General features: G+C 36.4%; 1 protein-coding gene, 1 long non-coding RNA gene and 1 other non-coding gene across 12 annotated transcripts; 2 read left to right on the top strand and 1 right to left on the bottom strand.

Annotated features, from left to right (window-relative positions):
- The first annotated feature begins 591 nt into the window (after positions 1–591).
- On the top strand, positions 592–664 carry TRNAA-UGC (transfer RNA alanine (anticodon UGC)). Its single transcript has one exon. It is a non-coding gene; the product is annotated as a tRNA-Ala (tRNA).
- Positions 665–2,972: 2,308 nt separating this feature from the next.
- Positions 2,973–7,948, bottom strand: LOC104591278 (ATP-dependent zinc metalloprotease FTSH 2, chloroplastic). Of its 2 annotated transcripts, XM_088889502.1 has the most exons (6): positions 7,762–7,862; positions 7,414–7,456; positions 6,067–7,291; positions 5,632–5,945; positions 3,707–3,947; positions 2,973–3,574 (listed from the first exon to the last, which is right to left on the bottom strand). In XM_088889502.1, exons 3-6 carry the CDS (start codon positions 7,252–7,254, stop codon positions 3,236–3,238), a joined length of 2,082 nt encoding a protein of 693 aa, XP_088745628.1. In that variant the 5' UTR covers positions 7,255–7,291; positions 7,414–7,456; positions 7,762–7,862; the 3' UTR covers positions 2,973–3,235. The 2 variants fall into 2 exon arrangements, with proteins under 2 accessions (XP_088745628.1, XP_010248384.1); XM_010250082.3 differs by lacking the exon at positions 7,414–7,456 and having other exon boundaries at positions 7,762–7,948.
- A 3,604-nt stretch (positions 7,949–11,552) lies between these two features.
- On the top strand, positions 11,553–23,369 carry LOC104591277 (uncharacterized). Of its 9 annotated transcripts, none has more exons than XR_016077933.1 (7): positions 11,553–11,900; positions 12,124–12,875; positions 13,357–13,540; positions 16,536–16,654; positions 18,649–18,735; positions 20,354–20,492; positions 21,623–23,369. It is a non-coding gene; the product is annotated as an uncharacterized LOC104591277 (long non-coding RNA). The 9 variants fall into 9 exon arrangements; XR_016077934.1 differs by having other exon boundaries at positions 12,099–12,875; XR_016077932.1 differs by having other exon boundaries at positions 11,554–11,900; positions 12,132–12,875.
- The last annotated feature ends 1,773 nt before the right edge of the window (positions 23,370–25,142 follow it).

Genomic DNA, 25,142 nt, shown 5'->3' with positions numbered 1-25,142 from the left:
AACGTCCCATAGCATATCCCCGCCGTGTATTGGGAACATCTCCCGATGATAATACCAGAATAATGATGTCATCATCGGTAGATGTTCTCAATACACAACAAGGATGTTGTGGGGGGTTGATTCAGTCTCCTCTTCTAGGCCAACCTCTAAAGGCTAAGAAAGCAACGATTTGCATCTCTTTGGAACAAAGGGAATCTAAAGGTTTTATACAGCGGGATAAGATTTCATGTATAAATTGTTAAAAAAAGAGAGGTTCGGTTGAAGAGTCAATTGGTCCAACGTTTCATGGAACATCTGTAGAACATCTCTAATCCAATGGCCAGATGTGCACCAAATGGGGGCTTTGTATGAGATTTGAGTGGATCATGCTTTCCTGCTACAATGCAGTGATCCATGAGGAAGCTAATTAATATATATCACCTGTATGAGCAAAGTTCGATCTATCTGCTAGTGTGTAAGGTGGTAAGCTTTACTTTGACCTGTTAATACGCTCATTTGTTTGATATGATGATGTCATCTGATTTGAAAATTCAGAAACATAAGTGTTCGATTAGCCATTATAGATTCATTGAATCAAATTTTATTTAATAAGGGGATGTAGCTCAAATGGTAGAGCGCTCGCTTTGCATGCGAGAGGTACAGGGTTCGATCCCCTGCATTTCCAATTTTTGGTAGTGTTCACTTTTCGGTAAGTTACAGGTAAAAGTGTAAAGTGGGCCGGGCCGGCCTGTGGATAATCCGCGCAAAGTGCGGGCCGGCACGGGTCATGCTGCCTTCCCCGGTGAAAATTCTGGGGGTTGGCCCGACATGGCCCAGGCTGTGCCGTGGGTTTGGGCCGAAGTAGGCTAGACTGAATGGATTACAATTACCAATAAATAAATAAAACAAATTTTATTTCATTTAAATTTAAATGAATAATAATACAAATTATAAAGCATACAAATATTGAAATATACAATGTTTGGATACTTCATACTTGGATGAATAAAATATGAAAATGGAATAAATTAATAAAATATAAAAAATACAATATATTTACAAATTGAAAATACAAAATTACATTAATAGCAAATAAATTAAATAAAATTAAAACAAAATTTACAATAATTTGAAAAAAATAAAAAATTCTATACAACTAGTCAATTATTGTTCATGAATCATGACTTTTATCATCTGCTGCTTCAGGTGAAATATCCGGTGCATGTAGTAGTATCATGCCCTCCTTTGTCTTGTAATTGTAAAGTTGTAATCTATATTCTGCATCATGACTGCATCTAGCCAATCCTGGTATAGTGGTACCTGCACTAAAACAACTAAATAAGACTCCGATGGAATTGTAGCCTGTAGACACTGAAGGGGTTAGTAGATCATGGATCACGTGCTATGACGGCGAGAAATGTTCTCCCAACATTTTTAAAATTTATTTTCCATTATTTCAACAATTCATTTAAATTGTGGGTTATTTCTTTTTCCTTCTCATGTGTGAGAAAATGTCTACTCAAATGGCCAATACCACCCTTGCTACAATAATTAAAGTCTTTTCTACATTTTTGGTAAACTGTTATTTTCCTCTTCCCCTCAACATCCTCTATTTTAAATATTTGCCAAATCGAGCTACTAAATTTGGGGTTTTGGAAAGAGCCGACTATTTTTTTTAATTCTAAAAAAATAAAATTAATTTAATTGGACTTACCCCGGATTGCCTGTTTAGAATCCCAAATTGATTTCAATAGTTAAAGCCTTTCAACGTCCAAGACTCTAAGCCTCCCAAATTGCTAACTTGGAGAATCAGATAATCAGCCAATCAGACTATCAGAGTTCACTCAGATTGCAGAGAATACATGAGAGAGAAGGAAAAGATTAAGAGAATTGTTGAATTGGTGTGATGAGAAGAATGGTGGAGGATTGTGCTATTTATAGGAATTGAAAATGATTCAATTGCCCAAAATACCCTAAAAACGGAGGGGTATTTTTGTTATTATAAAGATATTTATAACTTTACCCAAAAAGTCCCCCTAAACTAGTTGTGGGGGAATTTATGTCATTATTCTCCCCTTCATAAGTAAAATACATAAATACCCCTAAGAGACAATGATCATTTTAACTATACAAATTCATTATTAAAAGTGGTATTTTCGTAGTATGACAACTTGATACCTAGGAAAAAATAATATGAATTTTTTAACAATCCTATTTACCGACTTTCTCTCCTCTCAAAATCCAAAAAGTGAACACCCCTTCGGTCCATTTTAATCGACTGCCTATAATTACGATAAGGCATGGATGATGTTGATGTTTCCAGGGCTCCACAAGGCAAGTTATTTGTGATCGACAAATCATCAAATTTTATTAACGATGGGTCCCATCATTCTGGGACATGAATCATGATCCCTCCCCGCACCATTTGACACTCGATCCTGTTCCCGGTTAACAAGAATATCAGTCGCCTTTGATGGGTTTAAGTGTAACTGATATACAGTTTTGGAAATCCACCGAAGGCATCTGTGTTTCTTTTAGACTCTATTGATCCTAAAGCGGACTAAATAGCTTGTTTCCTTTGTATTCAATTGGTAATCAACTATGCTCTGTGGGTTGAACAATAAATGAAAGTTGTCGGAATGCCTTTAGTTGTTATTGCAGCATATACAGCCTTTCCCTGTCACCATTTGGCAATTGCACTTGTTTCTCTTTAACAATTTCCACCAAATTCTGATATTCATCAATGTCAAGATAATCTTCGAGGACGCTACTGCAACAAACAATATCAATGCATATTTTATCCCTCCTGGGAGATGTTTGATCTTGCTCTTCATAAACCGTTTTTTGGCAGAATGATTAGTAGGGTTTCATTTTTCATTTTTTTCAATTTTTTTTTTAAAATTATGGGATCATGTTTGATCTCAAACAGAATTTCTGTACAGTAAGAATAAAAAAGAAACAGGTTTTTCCCAACTAATGTCATCCAGTAAATATTGATGTCAAAACCACGTAATAGTTTAGATTTCTATGGCAGATAATATCAGAACAAAAGATTACATTTGCTTTAAACAAATGATGTGATAAGGATTTGAATTAGTAAATATTCTATGCACCTATACCTGTAATCTAACTTGGAGTTGCTGAAACTTATACATAGTATACATTGAAACTCAGATAACAATGGAATTGGTCAATCAACCGCAGATCAATATGAAACATGAAAGGGTGTAATTGAGATTTACAGTTTATAAATGGTTTATACAGTGACAGGAGATGGCACTGAAGGAGGGACCCTATTTTCAGCAGGGATTTCCACAAACTCTGAAAGAATTGCTCGGAACTCATCCCCACTCAGGGTTTCCTTCTCAAGAAGGACCTCTACAATCTTATCAATGGCCTCACGGTTATTCCGAATATGGACCAATGCAATCTCATATGCACTGTCTGAGATTCGCTTAACAGCTGCATCAATGTCTTCTGCAAGCTTCTCTGACATTGAATTCCTTGCCATCATTCTCATTATTACATCTGCACTTTGTGACGAGTCCATAAGTGACCATGGGCCAATTTCAGACATGCCAAATGTAGTTACCATCTGTAAGTTAAAGCATAAGACAACAAATTCAGTTTGGTGAATATGATTAAAAATTAACTATAAGAAAAGAAAACAGTACTTGAACTCAAGAACTAGTTTCAGTTAAAAGAATAGTATAACTTATTAAATTACCTGTTTTGCCAAACCTGTGATTTGCTGCAAGTCTCCAGCTGCACCAGTGGTCACCTCAGCCTCACCAAAGATCACTTCCTCAGCAGCTCTGCCACCAAGTCCACCAACAATTCTTGCAAACAGCTGCTGCTTAGAGATCAGGGTTGGATCATCCGCAGGAATGAACCAAGTAAGTCCCCGTGCTTGCCCACGTGGGATTAGTGTGACCTTTTGCACAGCATCGTGCCCTGGTGTCAATGTTCTATGAGAATGACAAATAACAATATATTAGTTGCTTAAAATACAAGTCTCCTTGCAAATAGATAACCAATTTACAAACATGATTTCTGTGGCCTTATATAAGAACTTGTGGAAGAAACAACTAACAGTTAAAAGTTCATTTGAGTTAATTAAGTTCCTTTCGGCATAACTAAGTTATTAAGCCACATAAGAAAGGGCAAATCACTGCCCTTCTTGATCAAGTGTTTAATCATCATAGTTAACTATAATCAGTAAAACCTGCATGGAAATTTATTACTAAATTAGTTATTAAGCCACCCAATACAGCTGGGTGAAAAGGACTGCTAATTCTTTTGCAGATGGGTTGGCCAAGCAAGGGGTGAATAGGGAGGCTATTTTTTAATCTTCTTTCATTGTAATTTTCTGATGGGGAGATAAGACTCTTTATCTCCCCCTTTTTTGTACTTAAAGCTTCTTAATTCTTAATAAAGTTTCTGTTATTGATAAAAAAAAAAAAACTGATAATGCTTGCAAAAGCTTTGAACGTATTGACTTCTCCATCTAGATATTTCAGCAAGTCATCAATGTGAATAAAGAGGACATTGCAAGACTAATGAAAACAAGTCCACTTTCTCTTTACACATTAAGCTTGGAATAGAAAGACTGTACCATTAAAAAGGAGGAATTCAGGTGCAAGTATGACACCTAATGCACCAGAGATACAGAATTGAGCGAGTGAATCAAATACAATAGAAGGTCACGGGTCTTAACGCAACCAAAAATTAGATCTTCAATGAGCTTGAGAAGCCTGAGCCTCAAAATTAATTGAATGGTTCCAACCAAGGGGAAATTGCATGAACTTGGGGCAAATTTAGCTTTAAAGTATATGGTCATTGTGCCATACACCACTCTCTTGGATGAGATTATCTATAGGTTTCTTAATTGCTCTGTATATATTTTTTATTTTGATACTTGTCCAAATTCTAGTCCTAATTTTACCAAATCTCAGCGGAAGATCCAGAGGCAAATGCAGAGACAGGAATGAGATATTAGAATAAAATAATGAACGTTAACTGATAAAATAAATATCTTAGACTTCAAGAATACCTTGTAATAAAACCATATTCATCGTACATCCCATCTTGGTATAATTACTTAAACATAAGTCATACCTCAGACAGAAAAGTACAGATACTTAGCCTCTTCTCAAGCATTTTACAAGCAAAACAGAAACTGTCATGTGTCTGCCTAATGCCAATTCTTTGCTTATTGTCATAATATTAAACTTAACCAATCCAAATGTCTTAAGCCATTACATTTCTTTTATTTTTTTGGCATCAAAACTATATCCACAATGATTACCATATGGCTAAAAACAGAATAAAGATGAACTATATATAGGACAGAAAAATATAGAGATTAAGTACCTTCCATTGTAATCTGTAATATGCAAATCCTCTTTAAGCATCAGAACCCACAATCAGTATCTAAGTATTTGGATAATAACCCAACATCCAAAAAATAATTAAAATCACTCTACAGAAGGCAAGAAAGCAGTTTTATCTGGGTAGAACCATAAGTCAGGAAACAAGAGACTTGTTCAAAGGCCCTGGGTCCAGTAAGGCACAGCCAAGAGTAAAATAGGGGAAAACCCAGAAAATAGGATGAAATCTAACTATGATTGTGAAAATTTGATCGATGCTTACCCACATATGGCATGGCCCACTTCATGGTATGCCACCAAGCTTTTGCTCTTCCCATCTGTCATAACTGTTCCCTCCATTCCAGCCACAATCCTATCAATTGAATCATCGATCTCCTTAGATGAGATTGCAGTCTTACCACGACGACCAGCCAATATAGCAGCCTCATTTAAGAGGTTTGCAAGGTCTGCTCCACTAAAACCAGGTGTTCTCATGGCTATCACATCAAGAGAAACATCTCCATCAAACTTTTTATTGCTGGCATGTACCTTTAAGATCTCTGTCCTTCCACGTACATCAGGAACATCAACAGTTACCTGCAATAGTATTCTACAAAGATTATTTACTACATAATAAAAAGTAACCAAAGCATAATAAAAGGAACCATTTTTTTGGATATGTATGTTTACAAGGAACCATTGACAGATTCATCCTAACCTGTCTGTCAAAGCGCCCAGGTCTGAGTAAGGCAGAGTCAAGAATGTCTGCACGGTTGGTTGCTGCAATTACAATGATACCAGTGTTTCCCTCAAAACCATCCATTTCAGTCAGAAGCTGGTTAAGGGTTTGTTCCCTCTCATCATTCCCTCCTCCAATTCCAGTTCCTCTTTGTCGTCCAACTGCATCAATCTCATCCACAAATACAATGCAAGGAGCATTCTCCTTGGCCTTCTTGAAGAGATCACGAACTCGAGAAGCACCAACACCAACAAACATCTCAACAAACTCAGATCCAGAGATGGAGAAGAATGGGACACCTGCTTCTCCAGCAATTGCCTTGGCAAGAAGAGTCTTTCCGGTTCCAGGAGGACCAATGAGAAGAACACCTTTAGGAATACGTGCACCAACTGCAGTGAAACGTTCTGGTTTCTTCAAGAACTCCACTACTTCCATGAAATCTTGCTTTGCTTCATCTACTCCAGCAACATCATCAAAGGTTACTCCAGTGTTTGGTTCCATTTGGAACTTAGCCTTGGATTGGCCAAAGGCAAGAGGGAAACCTGGACCTCCAGGCCCACCAATTCCACCAGAAGAGCGCCTCGAAAGAAGGAAAAGGCCTCCAATCAGGATGAGAGGGAAAGCCAAGTTCCCAATCAAATTGAACAAAAGAGAACCTGAGTCTTCCTGGGCACTATGTGCAGCAAAATCAATGTTTTTTTCTCTGAATTTCTGAAGGAGCTCTTGGCTAAGTCCTGGAAGTTGCACCCGCACACGCTGGACCCGGTTACCCAATTCGGGAGAAACAGCCTCGACAATGGCAATTGTACCATTCTCAAACAAATCTACTTTTTTCACTCTATCCTTGTCCAGATACTCCAAAAACCTTGAGTAAGACATCCTTGATGAAGATACACCTTGCTCCTCAGCATTAGCATTCCCAGCACCAAGTAATGCAGGTAAGCTAAGTCCAGCATTTCCAAGCAAAAGCTTTAAAAAGCCTCTTCTCCCATCAAGTTGCCTCCGGTCCAAAAACGCTTTCACAGAGATTGATTTAAACACCTTCCCCGATGAAGGAAGACCCGAGGAAGGAGACAAACGCTTTCCATAAATCTCCCTATTCAGATTTAGTTTACTAGACCGGGTAGATAAAACATTCCCAATGAGGCATGCCGAGGATGCAGCCATTGACGAGAACTAGCGCCCAACTCCCACAGAGCCAATACTACGCAAACAAAACCACCCAAAAGCTAAGAATCCAAATCCAAGTATAATATAACAGAAAGCAAACAATTACCCACAGAAGAAAAGAACAAACTTCACAACAACAAGAGCCAAGATTCGTACATGGGTTTCTAATGTTTAGCAGCAGTGGCGTTGCCAAGAGATGCTAAGAACAAAATATAAACCAATCAACTAATTAATACTTGGTGGGTCATTGAGTTGAGTCAAAATTCAAAGAAGATTCTAAGCTCAAAGGCACAACCAATACAATCTAGGGTTTGCGGGTAGGATTTCTCGTCAATTAAGAACAACAGTAAACTGAAGCTGAGATTATGAAGGTGCCCAGGCATCTAATACGAATGAAACATCAATCAACAATTACCAAACTCCCAATCAATACTCACTCTGCCTCACTAAACATAAAGCTGTAATCCAGAAAAGCAGAAAAGATAAAAAAAAAGAAAGGAGTACCTTGAAAAAGAGAAGAAACAATTCAGGGGAAACCGACGAACAACAAACAGAAGAACGATGAAAATTGAGCAGGGTCCTTCAGCCCTGGGGGCGAGCAAAATGCAGTGGGAAGCAAAAGGAAGAAAAGGGTCGGTCTTTAGAGGGAATGGATGTGGTTTGCAAATCGGATACGTGTCCAACGCTCAATGGCTTGCCTTCTCAGACTCTCAGATTTTTCCTCCATCCCTTTATTCCATTCACATCTCTGTGGGGCATGAGCACCATGAAGTCTAGAACACCTTCAAGGCTTCAACATTCTAGACCGTCCATTTGGGTGGGTCATATCCCAACTGTCATCTCTTATATTCAGATTTTTCTTTTTGGGTTGAATCTCTTCTTTTCAGATTGGGTGTTAGGCTGAAAACCTCTCGTTCTAACGTTCAGGATTGATGAACCATGACAGTGCCACCATATATTCGGCTATTCGCTTACTCTTTCGCGATTCAAGATTCAACAAAAAGATAAAAAAGGATCAAAACAAGAAAAAAAGTGTAAATTACTTCTGAATTTTCATTTATACTATGATCCCCTGAATTTCGACTAATATCCTCTCCGCTAGGATTCCCTCAGTTAACTTCACAAACTATCCTTTTTTTTTTTTACACCGGTTGTTTTAACAATGTTTTCCATTTTATATAAGTTTCTCCCATGGGTATTTTGATAAATTAACTTTTCCCTCATTCAATTTAATGGGGAAGGAGGTATTTGTCAGAATCTAAAAATTCAAGGAGTCTTTATTGCGAATAAAAGTTTAGGGAAATAATTGCCACCATCGCCAAAGTATTACCCAAAAAAATCTATAAAGTCGCTACGTTGGTTTCTGATTCTTGCACGTATACTGTCCAAGGTCCACAAGCAATTGAGGCTTGAGAGCGAAGGAAAGAAATGGCACAGGGACGTCCACGACTGCCTCTGTCTATCAAGAACGTAATTAGTCAATGGAGGGGACTCAAATTTCTGAGTTTGGAAGACCCATCCATGGGGCCTTACCAGTGGAAGATGGCCTTCTCTCATTACCTTTTCCTACTTTTCTCTGGATATTTTACAGTAGATTCATGGCAATACACACATCCAATTGAGAGGAAGTGAGAAAACTAAGAATTAAAAAGATCAAATAATTCTTTGATGAATTCAATAAAGTTTTATCTGTTAAAAATTATGAATAAACGATCAAATTAATCATTAGTTATGAAGAAGCATTTTCTGCAACTCAGTTAGGTAAATAGAGAATCACAAACCCCAACTTGTATGCTGAAGACCCCCAAATCGCGACCTCCAAATTCATGGCTGTAACTCCTCTTCGAATTGTTTTTGATGATTTCAAAACATGAATTGTTTTTCGAAACAAAACTAGTCTATTTTTGTTTTACAAAGCAAAATACAATTCAAGAGTGTGTTTTTATTTTTTTTGCTAATCCGGGTTCGTAGAATGCTCCCTTACCCAACTGCAAGAAAAGCTTGTCTTCAGACTTTATAGATAGCGGCCCTTATGTGCTATCATGATAGTGTTTTTAAACCATCATTAACCTGAACTTAGATGGTTGAACCAATGAACCAGTGACATGGGCATGTCACAAGAAAAACAGTTTAAGGCGGCGGTTTAGAACCAGCGGTCTTGTAAGACCACTGCCATAGAGAATGCTAAGGTGGGCAGGTTTGGAAAGACCACCGCCTCTAAAATCAAAACTCATGCCGGGTGGCGGAAAGGGTCTTTCCATCATTTATAATTTTGAATTGCATTTGAACCGGTACAAACCCATTCTTTTATAATTTTGAACACGACTTAAACCGGTCTAAACCTATTGCGTTCGAATCGACATATCAACTAAAAGCAAAACACCAAATAGAGGCTATCCTGAGTTGTTCTTCTCCTTCGCACCTTGTGCTATTCCTTCCCATGTTTGAGTCCAAAGAGAGGAATCCAAGGGAGAATCCAACTTTTGGCATAATATTTTGAGAAAGGGAATGCAAGAGATCGATCAAAAGGAGGAAGACGTCTGCCACTTCTCTTGTTTGTGAAGGCTCAATATGATCATTGTTTCACGGGCTGTGCTTCGGGCCTGACTTACACTGTGTCGAGCTCGGGCCCCATAAGTCAAGCTCGAGCCAGACCCATAAACAGGTCTATTATGTCTTGATTGAACGAGAAAACGCTTGAAAACGAAATTTAGCACATGCCCTGTTGAAGCTAGCTCCAGTCATCCCATTTGCATTTCAATTGCACCGGATTGGATCCAGTTTGTACAAGGTTTGGACCAGATATGGTCCGGTCTATTTGTAAATGGACCAATATTGGACTGGATCGGATTGGACCAAATCCAGTCCAACTGACAGCCCTATGTTCAATAAGGTATGCGAAACTTATTTGATTAGGTTAAAGGTTGTTTCCTTCCCTCTATGTTTTTGTTTCTGTCGTCTTGCTTAGGGTTGATATCTCAGTATTCGTTGTAAGGATTTGTGAAGCTATCGTATCCTTTGGCATAGTTGGTTTGAGGACAAAATGTCTTTTCCTTATAATCATTGTTAGTGCCAACCTCCCCACCCCCAATTGGAAACCCGTGAAATTCATTATATGGATAGAATAGATTGGAGATCGATTGAGAGGGAACATATTTACTTAATTAACTCTAGTACTAGTCTTATTCCTTTACAAACACTCCCCCCACCCCACCCCTGAGAAAAAAAGTGTGCAAGGATATGTATAATAGCTCATAAAGTCATAATGGTTCTCCTTTTTTCCTTTTCTTTGCTTAATAATATTAGATTGAATATTTGGGATTTCTGCAGGATACAGAAGACACACAAACAATGGTGAAGACCTAGCAAGAGCACTCCAAGATAGCTTGAACATGCCTTCATATCCTCCACAATTTTCCCCTGGGGATATACGTCAGTTTCATTAAATCTTTATTTCTTTTTGTTCCCTCACTGTACTTCAAGAAGTTGGAGTCAAACTCATGGTTCAAATCAATTACTGTTTCTGGAGTTTTAGATGGCAAACTAAGTCAATATGCTTAGGGGCCTTGGGTAGGATCAATAAAAAAACATTAACTAAAGCATTGAGCAACTCTGACACAGACGACGCCAGATGACAACCTTGGAGATGAATAATCAACAAAGTTCATGGCTTATCAAGTATGTCACAACTCATAATCTTATAAACAACTTGTGGGATTTCCTAGACGTAAAATTTCTTGATATTTGTGTTGATTGGTTCTGGCAATACATATATGCATGTTCCTCTCAAATATTGTAGTGGTTGCAACCATGAAATGGGCTATAGCAAATACTTGGGATGCATGCAAGATTTTTGGCACCCAAAGTGCTTCTGCCATTCTTTCTTGTGGTTACCCAATCACTAAGCATGAGGTACACTATTCTTTGTTGGGGTTTCAGTACTCTTTCCAAGTAATCTTGATTCTTTGAATTCTAGAAGCTAGCTAGCCCTACCTCTGTTTTTCTGTTAAATCAGTTAAACTATAGCATAAAATAAAATGTCAAATGTTTATTATACCTTGTTCTTACATTTTTATTTGTCAAATCAAGTTTTCTTTCACTACAAGAAAATCATTTTCTACAATGGCGTTTGCTTTAGTTTAATGGCGATTTTAAAAATTGCCATTATACATGCAGTAAAATCGCCACTAAACATAATTTTTTAGTGGCAGATATTTAATTGCCGTAAAAAGCATATTTGAAATGCCGCGCTATATACAGTTGTTTTAAGTGGCTTTTATTAAATTGCCGTTAAAAACATTTTTAAAGCGCCACTAACATGGCTTCGGACACTCAAGAGGTATGCTTTTACTTGAACCATTGATTTGGAGATGCAAATAGGAAAATGTAAATATAAGAAGTTTCTACACATTTTCGTTCGAATAAAGGAAGAACTATTCATCGTCTCGTCGAAGTCGTGCACCCACCACACTCTAGACAGCATTCTCATTCGAAGACATTGCCCATTCAACTGTTAGTCTCCTCTCAAAATCGAATCCGTCTATCACATTTGGTGTTCTCGTTCAAACAATTCCAGAAGACCGCTATTGAAGTGTTATTCAAAACCTATTTCGTTGGAGGAACTAGAGCCGCGCATTTGCTTGGTATGTTTTTTGTTTTTCTTTTTTTCACTATAAATATTTTTGGTATTTCATAGAGGTTTGTTTTATCTTTGTTCTCTCTGTTTTTTCTTTGGGTATCACTTTGTTTTTCTTCAACACCGCTATTGAAGAGATATTAGTGCACTTTGGATTTGGGTTTTCTGGTTTTGATATTTTTGTATGCTTTTAATCGCATCCCAGGTTAGACTATCATCTCTTTTAAAAGTTCTGCAGGGTTCTGCCATTTTGTGAGACACCCAACTGGGGATTAGAGAGGAGAGGACATTGCTTGTGAGTTTTGTATCCTGGAGGCTTCTCTACCAGTAGGATTTCCGGTTGAACCGGTACAGCCGCAACGACACCTCCTTTGTTTTCCCAGGCAACGTGGCATGGTGTTGATGTCGGGGCTGTTGTTGACCCAATTGTTGCTGGTGTGAAGCGGCTGACTCAAGCTCTCTACCATCAGAATGTTTTGGGAACCCATAGAACTATTGGACAAAGTGAAGATTTGTTTTCCATGAACCCTTTTGTCAAGCGCCCTAGGTTCGAAAGTACAAGCAATTTGCCTATTTATCCATAGAAACCAGAAACCAAGGGGAAGTCCCTAACCTTCAGAATACTTTAACCATAACAATAAAAACATAGAGTAGTGAAGAGCAAATCACCTACAATTTTCTTTTACACTTTGTTTGGTGCCCAACTTGAATCACTGAAGTTCCTAACCTTCCGAAGACCTAAACCTTAACAACAAACACACAGAGTAGAGAAGAGCAAACCGCATGCAATTGGCGCTGGGGTTTTTTGAGAGGTACTATCAACCTAGATGTCGGAAGAGTATATTAGAGAAGAGCAAAAATTACATTCCTTTGATGTCAGAGAAAAAAAATTGTAACAGCTCTACTAAATCTTGGAAGAACCTCCACTTTTGCAATTGAGGCACTATTGATCTCCTTAAATCACCAATTTTGCTAATTTGGGGTATGTTTATCTCGCCTTGGAAACAAATTTTCTTGTTTTTAATTTATTTCGTTCATGCATTTATCACGAAACAAATTTGAGGTATGCTTATCTCACAGGTTTCCGCTGCCTTTGGGCTTCTTACCATTATGAATGAAACCCAGATTTTCTGGGTAGTATGGTTATGTTATGAATGAAATCTACACTGTTATTTACTTATAAAGATAATATACACTTATCAAAAAAGTATCTATTTGTTAATAAAGCAACTATTTTATTAGAAATATTTTTTTCTAGATAAGCACCGATTTTCATTCATTCATTAATTATAAACAAAATGTACAATGGATAAAACAAACAATGGAGAGCGTAGAGTGCATCTCCCCCTATTTATCATATGACAAAACAGCCCAGAAAAATTAATTTCCAAGTGCCCCTTGCTTCACAAATATTTTTCTGCTTTATCTCTATTTTAGTTGGTGGTAATGTTTTCCCCTTGCAGATCCATCTGGATTTATCTTGTTTCCTCTTGTTGTTCACTCTTTTGATCTGGTGGTATCATCGGCTGGAATACTCTCAATCAGGAGTACGCGTGAATCTGAAGTGAAGTCTCCTACAGAGGATCCTATGACAATTCTTCGGAAGAGCCATTCAGTCACAATATTTTTGGTTGTTTTTTTGGAGTGGTAATCTCTCATCTACTGCCATTGATTTATAACTATATTCATGCAGTTGGTGTTATACAAGTATTTCTGTTCTTCACTTAATTTTTATGTATATGAATGGATTTATTTGAAGACAAAAATTTTAACTTAATGTTAAGCATGTAAAATCTTTACCTATATTTGCTTGATGTTATCTGATTTTCTCTTGGGTGTTTTTCTTCACTTTGCAGTCTATTCGTTGGCTACTTTATATTGAATAAGCACCTTTGCATGGCTGAACTTTGACTTGTGTGGCTTGGTTGGAATCATCACAGCCTATGTTTTTTTTTGGATCACTAAGTATTATACCAATTACAAGCATGGGTGAACAACAAGCTATTGATAGATAGGGGAATAATCACAACCATTTATTTATAACTATATTCATAGCTAGATGCAGTCTCCTTCATCTAGCTATTTCTTCTCTTATAGGTTTCTTCATTTTACTTCTCAAGTAGTTTATGGTTTATGGTTTATTATTTCTTTCTAATTTTCTAGTTTAGATATTTGTACTAAGTTGTCCTGCATCCATTTCAATTCACATTCTCTCTTCTCTCCTATTGGAGTTGGACCTAGGATCCTACAAAGGTGTTGTTTGATAATGGCTTAAATGGATGAGTTGAATAATTTATTATTTTATCTTTTATCGAATAAGCCATCAAGTAGTTTATTGTCTTATAATGGTTGAAATGTTTGATAATGTGTCTTATTGAAATATGTTACATCTTGAGGTTATAATACCTTGTATTTCCATATGCCCCCTGAATATTTTAATCAAGAATGCTTGAGTTCAAGACTTCACAAGTTGAAGTGTCCAAAACCAACCAATTTTCCATACCTTGCCTCCACTAGAACCTCCAAATTAAAATACAACTGGAACCAAGTCTACTTCTCAACTTGTAAACCATTGTTTATGAATACCTTCCCACACTCCACACCCAAATGATACCTTTACATCCCAGCCATTAGCATTGATTCATACCTTTCAGTGCTTAATTCCTCCATAGTTTGTTTAGCTCAATGGACCCAAAGGTCAGCCAGTAGGGGAATTTGACATTAATATACGTACTCTATTTTATGTATAAGGCAAGTTTGATTGTTATTGAAGTGGCTGGTCTAAGACCTAAACTTGTGCTCATTTATTAATCTAAGATTTTACTATTCCATTCACCAAGATATGTCCTTCATTCTAATAGTTTTTTTAATTGGACATTTTCGGGTATTAATAAAAAAAGATCATGGAACATGAATTTTTTAGGTTATTTTGCTCCCAAGATATTCAACAAAATTAAAGGGGAGCCAATTTCAAACAAAAAGGGGAGTGGTAATAGCAATTTCATAATAGGATGAAAGTATTTTTTATCAGTGAAAAATGAAAATACTTATTAATTTTCTTAGCTGTTGTGTATGTTTTAGGGATTGACAGAGAAGATCTCTACTGGGGGTTTCTTGAAGCAAAAGCTTTTTAATATTGCATACTTAAAGTAAGTTCCATGAGACCAAATTATCACACGAGGATTGAATAGTCTAATAAAAGACTGCTTTTAGGCAAACTTTTTTTTTTTTTTTTTAATTTTCCCAATTAATAGATAAGGTATTTTATTAAAGATAGAATGGGGCCACTATAATGTTATTTAGCCAATGATTACCAAATCATTCCAACTCAATCATTAATAGCACAGAACGATGAGTATTCCTAAACTCCTTATTTTCCATACTCCATGATGTCATTGTTCCATTAACATTCTTCAAGGCTATACTTCCTCTGGAGTAGTATGTTTTAACTTCAAAAGTTCTGTTTCTTCCTGTCTGTATTGTCCAAGTTATTGTCTACTACTGCTGGAATAGTGTGTCATTGTAGTTTCCCTTTTTATTTCTTAACCTCTTTACCATATCTCCAACACTTCCTTGACTATTATTACAATCAGTGTCATTCCAATTATTGCCATAAGTGGATCATCCAAACCAACAGGCATAGAATAAGAATGGTTATAATATTTCATTCCATCTTTACCTACTTTGCAAAAATGACTAGGTCCCCCAGTGGACAGATGTTAAAATTGAGTTTGATTGTACTCCCATTTGATTTATAATCTTATATGTTCATCATGTCCATCATAATACATTTGAATATCCTTAATTTCTGGACCAAACCATTCAAATTATGATAAGATCCATCACCGTTGGAACTGAATTTTGCTTGTTTTTGAGTATCTAGTATTCTCTTTCCAATTCCTCTTATTGCCCAAAAGACAGTGTGGAGCAAAACTCTCTAGCCATGGGCTTGAGTAGAAGTTGGGTTGTGGAATCTATATAGATACTTTTGGTTTGAGAACTAAGGAGGGTTCAAGCAAAATTCTCATGTTTTCCCTCTTCCAAAGTTTATAATTCTGTTTTATGTTAAATTTCTAATTCTATTCAAGACACAATAAGATTAATGTTACTCAAAATTTAGGCAAATATGTTGATAATGCAAAAACAACAATTTATTGGATGCTTCATGCTGAGATATTGAGAAGATAACAGAAACAATGAAAGTATGGTGAAATCTTTCAAAAAACTAATGCTTTTGCTAGGGAATGGGTCCCATGGTCTGATTTGGAATAGGGGACTCTAATCCTAGTGGATAATTTGTTAAGTGCTATGTGAGTTTATTTTGTTTTTTATTAAAATTTGTGTTGTTGTACTGGTTCCTTACTTCACAACTTCTAGGATGCTAGAATTTTATTCTTGTCTGGATGCTTAGATATGACTGACAGGAAGAGATTGACATTTTGATGAAATGTGTTCCAAATTAGGCAAATTGCCAATTTTTCGGATATTCTAGGTTTTCTAGTTTGTATCTAATTTAATTACAGAAATCTCTAGCTCATCTTTGAGGTTTGTATGGTTATCTATTTAAAAGCTTATTTACTAATTTATAATGTTCTGTACGACTGGATAAGTTTGTTCTTCACATAATCTTCATTTATGGAAGGTTGTTTGGGTATGGACTATGAATCTACCATATAGCACTAATCGGTGACATCAACGCCAACACTTGATTTGATCTCTTCACCACAGCATTGAACCAATGTCTCGAAGTCTACATTAGAGGTAGAGTTGACATTTATCAAATCCTTTTTAAATCATGATTTATAAGTTTCTGCTTAGCTAAATTTCATTCAGTGATAAAATATGTTGTTCTTATCCCATCATATGAGTGCAAACTATGATATGTGGATTGGAAACTTTACATTGTTACAATAATTGCTTTTGGTGGATTTAGCTAGTTCAACATACATATAGTATAGACAGAAAACCATCTTATCCCACTAACTTCAGTCCGGAATTCCTTGAACCCTTAAGCTGAAAAGAACTTAAATTCCATAGCTCATTTAGAATTTAACAATGGTTGACAAAACAATTTCCAAATTAGCAAGACAATGAAGAAACCTATGTAGTCAAAATATCAAAGGTTGTAATTGGACTAATAGCCAAACATGGATGGCAGTTCTTAGTTAATAATTGATTGTGGTTTTTACAACTAATTGATGCAAGATTAACTACAATGATTCCAATTGATATATGAAAGATTCAACTCGAGGTGGATTTTGTAGAGCTGGTTAAAAGGTTTAACAGGACTTGGGCATCAATTCATGCTAATAGGTAGAAAAATTTGGGTTAGGAAGGCTCTTTGGGCTTATTGAAAGAATAAAGATTTGTCTTGAAGTTATGAAAGGGTTCTAAGTGAGCAAAAGAAGTATACTATTGGAACTAATGAAATTTTGGATGAAGGCATAGAATGGAGATTTTTAGGAGAAACTAAGTTCAACAAGGTCCTAGGTATATGGCCATGCACACAAGGACACAAAATATGCTTCCCAAAGAAAACCTAAATTCTAAAAATTAGGGTTCTAGGTAGAGTTTTAGAGTGAATTTTGGTAGAACAAGAAGTAATCAAAACTTACAGCAGTTACCTAAATGAAGGTATTTTTAGAATATTTGGCAGAGTTACAAAAACTATAGAAATAGCAAATTCTTGGTATTGGAAGAATTAATGAAAGAACGTACATGGATCAATAGCAAACCCTTGTTGATTTAATTTGATGTTTTCCTTAGTCAATAATGTCTTTATATGCTAGAATCAAAAAACTTCTAGAGGAAGTTAGAGAGAAAGAAAGAGGAGAAAACCCAAAATCACTCAACAGGTCTGAACAAAAATATATGTGGATTACCTCCAGTTTTTCCTCTCCTAAGCTTATCCCAAACAGAATTCCAGCTCTTGATGATGGAGAGATGATAAGTGGATCAGGCCTCTTGTTTCTTTGATTATTAATAAAATTTCTGGTGGCTGCCCCTCTACTGGGAGTAAAGTTTGGAGTTCTAAAAATATGATAAGTGGAAAGTAGCTTGAAGTTGGTCTCCAATCACATTGTCCCACATGACAGGCTGTGGATCTAGCCATATCCATCATTACATCCATATTCCACCATTTTCTCCCAAGGTGGGTTAGGACCCATTTTCTCAGTTCATACCAGAACTCTCCTTTCTCCCATGGATTTACCTAAAAATAATGATCTCTCTATCATGTTATAGCTTAGAGTTTTCTAGTTCTTGTCTTTGATAAACATGAGTTGCTTAGCCTTGAGAGTCTGAAGTTGATAGACAGATTGGGCCCACAACCTGTATGTGTCTTATGCGTGTGAAGCTTCTACTTGATTTTGGGGTGAACTTTAGGTTGTCTTAGGTACCATGCTGCTTTTACTTTTCCAATCAATGCAGCAATGTTTACACAACTATTAGCTCATAGATTTATCTTATACTTCAAACATATTGGTGGTGGAAACTCTTTCAAATAATCTTCTCCAATGGATGTAGGTTCGCTACCAAACCAATGCAGCAATGTTTACACAACTATTAGCTCATAACACTTATTTTTATCAACATGGTTTGCATGACACTTATTCAATATCTGATTGCATAACACTTAATCAATAGGGTATCCATAACACTATAAATATATAATGATTAATTTATAACATCTTCTTTAATAGCCAGTTTTATGTTAATTGACTAATTTTTATAATATGATATAATTGCTTTTTCAGAAAATTGTTGACAAGGAGCATATTGAAGATACTTTTGGCTATGATGGAGAATTTTAAAAAGCATAGAGCAAGATAATTTACTTAAATGTATTGTGTTTTGAAGTACAATTTTTGTTGGTTTTGAAAATCTCTATTACTGGATTTGACTTCAAAGTGACATTTGTATATATGAACATTTAATAATGAACTAGTTTAATTTAAAAATGGTTTATTTGGTTAAAATTTGTAATTATTTAATTTTTTCTTTTATTGAATATACAATATGCATTGAATTCAAATTTGCATGATGAAATTAGTAGTTAGTGATAAAGGTTCTTTTAGCACTATATAATAAGCAACATTTTTATTGTTGCTTCATTTATATTTAAGCATATATATATATATATATATATAGACCTTTAGCGGCATTTGTAAATGTCGCTAAAGCCTAAATGAATGGAATCATTAAGACTTTTTAGTGGCATTTAAAAATGCCTTTATATAGGTAAATATTTTATGACATTTAAAAATGCTGCTATAGATGACCTTGTAGTGGTGCTTATAAGTGCCCTTATAGAGGTTGCTATTTAGTGGCACAAAGAATTGCCACTAAATGTGACAATAAATGCCATTGTTAAATTTAAATATGACATTTGAAGCTGCCGCTAAAGGATGAAAAATGCCACTAAAAATATGTTTGGCTGGCGTTTATATTAGTGCCATTAAAATTTGAATAAATGCCACTAAAAGTCAGTTTGACTGGCATTTATTTATGTGCCACTAAAAATTGAATAAACGCCGCTAAAACCTTTACTGACATAGGTACTGGTGGCGCAATTTAAAAATGCTACTATAGCCTTTAGTGGTGCTTTTACGTATATTTAGCGGCATTTTCTAACGCTGCTAAAGGTCACTTTTCTAGTAGTGTTTGAGGGAAAAATCAATACCTCTTGCCTTGTTTCAAAGAATTGCATCATCCCAAGTGTGAAGTTTGCCTTCAATTTGTAAGCAAAGTTTCAGTGTATTTGAACTTCATTGCTTGTTTTTACTTTATTGAAGGAAAATGAATAAATCTCAAACCCTAAACCCAATATTGATAAATTAGAATATACAAGTCTTCCTATAACTATTTTGCTTTCTACAGTGTTGGTGCTTCTTAAATGTCTACTTCGAAACAACCAACCATTAGAGTTGTGACTATCATAGCTGAAGGTGTTCTAGAATCAGATGCCAAACAGTTGATTGGACATAGAATAATTGAATGCTGGATGCTTCAATGAGCGACACGATAAGTTGGCATGGTGTTCTATAGTTAGTCACAAGCTATTAGTGAGTTTAAAAAGATAATTTTTAGATTCATTTAAATGTCTTTTGCATTACATAATCAAATTCCAATATTTTGACATGTAGAATAACTGAATACTTGATGCTTTAATGAATGATACAATAAGTTGGCACAGTGTTCTATAGTTAGTCACAAGTTTTAACTGAGTTTAAAAAGACTGTTTTGAATTAGTGTTGGGGATTTCTTTTAGGTTTCAGTTGCAAACTTTCAATAACTTATTGAATTATCCTAATGCCAAATGATTCTGACAAAGAATGGCCAAAAGCCAAATGCTTATTCACAAATGGAAGCAATTGGCATAATGCTATTGGGTTGATCTTTCTTTTTCATTTTCCCCTTATCCCTTTTTTTTTTCTACTTTAGTTCTTATGTTTCTTGTAGTTTATTATTGGCCCTGCTACTGTTGGAGGCATTCAAGCTGGAGCTTCCAAGATTGGTGACACTGTAGGAACTATTGACAACATAATCCAATGCAAACATTACAGGCTTGGGTCTGTTGCATTTGTGTCCAAATCGATATGTATAGATTCTATGCCTTTTACCTTCTTCTTTTGTTCCTATGTACCAAAGTGAAATTCTAATGAGAACATACTAACAATGCTTCTTAATGAATTGACCAGATTGAGCTAGTATTTGAAGCTGTAATTTTCTAATTAATCTGTATGCTTGGGTCATTTATATCATTTATTTTCATTAAAGATGTTTTCATCCTTCCATTTTCATATTGTATTGCCAATCAAAAAGTGATTTCATCCTAAGATTTAGATATGAAATTAAGTAAGCTTGGTAAAAAGATGCCTGTTTGAAAGCAGGCTCATGATAGTTGTGGAAAACTTTTAGAATTCACTGTTTGGGATCAAAACAAATTAAAAATTGCTGCTATATTTAGCCTAGAAAAAACACTGATACAAAGATTTTTGGGTTCATTTCAAATCCAGTAAGCCACAATAAAGGCCCCATTCTATGTAAAACCACTTTCAGACATGCATGATGTAATGGAATTTATGTTCCAATGCTTGTTGATGATCTTGAGGAATTCTTTACAGTTTCAGGTATGCAACCAGTTACTTCAAGATAGGAAACTCTCTTCTTTTAGCAAAGTTCTTTTTTCCAATTCTGAGGAAAACAATTTTCTCTTTTATTGACTTTACCATAATTTTTAGTTCATTTATTAGGATTTGGTTACCCTAGATTGTTTCTCTTCTTGATACCAAATGCCATCTTAATTTTAGGGGCCACTATTTTGGTTTAATGGTAAGATGTCATGCTAACAAGCATGAGAATAACCTGGGTTCAAGTTTGAGACTGGCCACTTTGTGCAAATAATTAAATGCCAAAAGTTAGGATCATATCCAGGCTACCCCTCCAAGACCCCAAATAGTTGGGACCAACATTGGGTAATGGGCTTTATGTCATCTTAATTTTCATTTTCCCCTTTTTCAAGAACAAGTTTAATTAATAAAATAATAGAAAACTTCATGTATTGAGTAATTATTAACCAGATTGGCTAGAAAAGTATTTGAATATTACATAACCCATTTTTTCTTGAAACATAATCTTTTCTTTGGAACCTAATATGTTATTTGTACTTCTTTTCCTTAATGAAGTTTGACTTATTTTATCATTATTGTTGATGCTGCTCGATTCAAGGTGTTTCTTGAATTGAGATCGCAGTTAGATGATCATACCAATTAGGCAGAGCTGAGGTGGAAGAACGAAGCTGCGCAACAAGATCTGAAACCAAAGTGGTTAAAGGCCCTAGGAGTTATTCCCCGGGTAGGTACTCCGACGCTCAAGTTAGTCAAGAATGGTGGGTGGTTGAGCCAAGCAGGTGAGAGGACAGTGCTGGTCTGAGCAGAGTAACAGTATAGATGCTAAGAAGTAAAAAGTCGAATCCCTTACCTTGAGCAGGAGTTACCTTTTTATAGCCAAAGATCCATTTCTTAATTAGATGAGGCTTCCAGGGTTGTCGGGATGAGGTTGTTCACCGAGATCTTCGGGATAAGACCTAATTCCCGACGGAGCTGTCCTCCTTATCCGTACGACGCTCTCCTGTTTTGGTCATGCTTATCTGATGACGTGGTGCCAATGTGGCTAAAGTGATAAGGCGGCCACGAAGATGACATGTGGCACCCGAGGCCAGCTTAACCATAACCCAAACACTTGTGAACTCAATGTTGGAATCCCATACAAGGAAGCTATTACCAGGGGATCTACTATCCACATTATTCATTAGTTGATTAAGAGTAGGACAACATAGATGTCCACATAGTATTCTACAATCTAATCCACTCTTATTCACTTCCATCTTTGCTTGATTATCTTTTAAGTTGTTGGCAGTATTGGAAATCCAGCTGAACAAACATTAAAGGTTGTAAGATAAAAAGTTAATGCTTTTCTAAGAGTGGTTTTGATTGTAGTCAATCTATCACAACTTGATAATCTTAAACAAAATATCTCATTCTTGCAAATGTTCTTCACAACTATCAACCCTTATAACAGTGCTAGAAGTTCAACTCTCAATAAGCTACCAATTTCAGCTAGGACTGAATAGCTCATTAAGATGTTAACATCATTGCCCCTTATGGATCCCCCTATCATCAATTGACCCAGGCTTTCCAAGAGAACTACCGCCTTGTACTTGGCTAAGGTTAGATGGTAATAGGAGACAACTTCTTTAAAATTCCATACTTGAGTTCCTATAATTTTATATAACATATTGGTCTTGCTAAGATAACATCTCTTTGTAGGGGTCTGTATTCGGACAACATTCTGGTTGTTTCTTGCCATATCCAATGCCAACATTCTGGTTGTTTCTTCTTGCCATATTCAATGCTTGCATTGTCATCACTAGATTTGGAAGAATTGTAGGGGAACTTTTTGGCATGTTGTTCTATTATCCAGAAGCCCTCAGGTATCTGTTTGATTTGCATTGAAAGAAATTATGAATTTAGCACATCTACTAAATGAAAATTGTTACTAATAGGTAGTGCTAAGAGAATTACCATTACTAATGGCTTTAAAGTCCTTGTACTATGAGGGAAATGCATGGGTGGCCTCATTTTAATATTTTGTGCAGCTGAATGTCTATTTCTATACACTTTTCTATTAATATCTCATCTATTTGCAGGTTTAACCATTATGTTAAGTGGATTTGCAGGAAGATGTGCTATATTATTCATTGATTTTTTTAGGTCCTTGAACTTTTTACGTCAATTAGATATTGTATTTTAATAATTTGTTTTGGATATAATAATAATAATAATAATAATAATAATAATAATAATAATAATAATAATAATAATAATAATAATAATAAGTTGTTTTTATGTATCAATTGTCATGAGATTTGTAATAAGCAGGTGTTAAATGATGAATCAATGAAGGTGTAGGTGAACAACAATGTTAGAATTAACTTGATATATATAAATAAAAATAAATAAAAAGATCTAAGCCAGCGGTCATGCAACCGCCAGTTTGGCCACAAACAACACCTAAGGCAGCGGTCATATAGCATTTAAGCCGACGGTTCGAACCACCACCTAAGGACACGGGGGAGTTTGACAAAAATCTAAGGTGCGGTTTTTTGTACCTGAGCCAGTGGTCAAAATTGCCGCCTTATTAATGCTAAGCTGGTGGTTCGGTGTGACCGCCACTATAGATCAATTTGAGTCGTCTTCGACTGACCATCTAAGGCGGTGATCTTTTGCATCTAAGTTGGCGGTCCCAATCTAGGGAGACAACTGATAAGGGGGCGGGTGCCTGACCGCCATGTACCTTAGATCTAAGGCGACAGTCTAAAGGCCTAAGGACCACCGGCTTTGATCGTTTTTCTTGTAATGAGGTTTTGAATGGTTTTGGGCATTGCAACAAGCAAACCACCTGGTTGAATTGCCAAACCTGTCACTTTTGGACAACTGATGGGTTATAACCACTAATCTATTTTTAATACATTGCTGCTTTATGGACATTGTTGCACAGCTTGTGATTGTAATGTCTACCATGTAGCAAAAGAAAGGTGAGCTTTATTTCACTCTTTTTTGGTCAGACCAATGCTTCCGACTTGGTTCGACCATCTCTTGGCTTTAAAAAATTGGTTTTCATACTTAAATCCTAAATCCTAAACCCTAGATATATACAAGACATTTGGTAGGATGCATTCCACCTATAGGTTCAATATGATGCTGGAAAGACATGATCATAGGATAACTTATAACCAATCAACCAATATCATAGAAGTAGTAATCTATCAAGTGTGTTTTCATCAAAATTCATGGGGGTCTTGATTAGACCTGTTCATGGGCCGGCATGGCCCGGCCCGGCCCTTGGACGGGCTTGAACACGCAAATGAGTCTACGGGCTTAACCCCGGGCCAAAAAGCCCGGCCCGCAATAAATTTGAGCTGGGCTTGGGATTTGCCAAAATAGCCCGGCCCGAGCCCGGCTCGGCACGACCTATAGACTAAACTTAAAAAACCCTAACTCCCTAAGCTGAACCTCTCTAATCTTTCACCTCTTTCCCCTTACCTGAACCTCTCTTCTCTTCAGTCTTCACATCCTCCTTAGTCCTCACACTCTCAGGCAGCCACATAACCGGCGAGGCGGCGAACATTCACCGGAGCAACAACTCCGGCGGTGAGTCCTCTCCTTCTCTCTCTCTCTCTCTCTCTCTCTCTCTCTCTCTCTCTCTTTTTCTCTCTTTCTTGTTTTTCTTCTCACTTATCTTTCAAATCTCAGACACCGGCGGCGGCGGTGAGTTCTCTCTTTCTCTCTCTCTCTCTCTCTCTCTCTCTTTCTCTCTCAGATGCAAATTGACACAGTTTTCACTGTTAAAATAGCAGCTCACAGTCATCGCGAACTCAACTCCGACGAACATAGTCACTAGCTAACATAGTCACCGTCGGGCTTCGGGCTCGGGCTTGGGCTTTTTATCAGGGGCAGGCTCGGGCCTAAGTTGTAGGCCCGTTGGTCGGGCCAGGCTTGGGTTCGGGCCTAACAAATTTCTATTCATGAAGAGTAAAAGCCTGGCTCGGCCCGACCCATGAACAGGTCTAGTCTTGATTGGTCAAATTCTTTTCAGTATATCTTTCCAACATCTTTGCCTCCCATTATGTAGGAACAACTTTTTCTTTTGGTTTTTTATTCAAGAAAGATCGAGTGATGTGGTCAAT

This window comes from Nelumbo nucifera, chromosome 6 (assembly GCF_055504915.1).
Source record: "Nelumbo nucifera cultivar China Antique chromosome 6, China Antique-T2T, whole genome shotgun sequence".
Lineage (NCBI taxonomy): Eukaryota > Viridiplantae > Streptophyta > Magnoliopsida > Proteales > Nelumbonaceae > Nelumbo > Nelumbo nucifera.
This window is presented reverse-complemented; position numbering and strand designations above follow the sequence as displayed.

Excerpts from the sequence above, each read along its gene's own strand:
- LOC104591278 (XM_010250082.3), bottom strand. The coding sequence starts at position 7,254 with ATGGCTGCATCCTCGGCATGCCTCATTGGGAATGTTTTATCTACCCGG. Across the intron at positions 5,946-6,066 it reads CTGGGCGCTTTGACAGACAG|GTAACTGTTGATGTTCCTGA; the intron begins GTTAGGATGAAT and ends ATACTATTGCAG. Across the intron at positions 3,575-3,706 it reads TCACAGGTTTGGCAAAACAG|ATGGTAACTACATTTGGCAT; the intron begins GTAATTTAATAA and ends TTTAACTTACAG.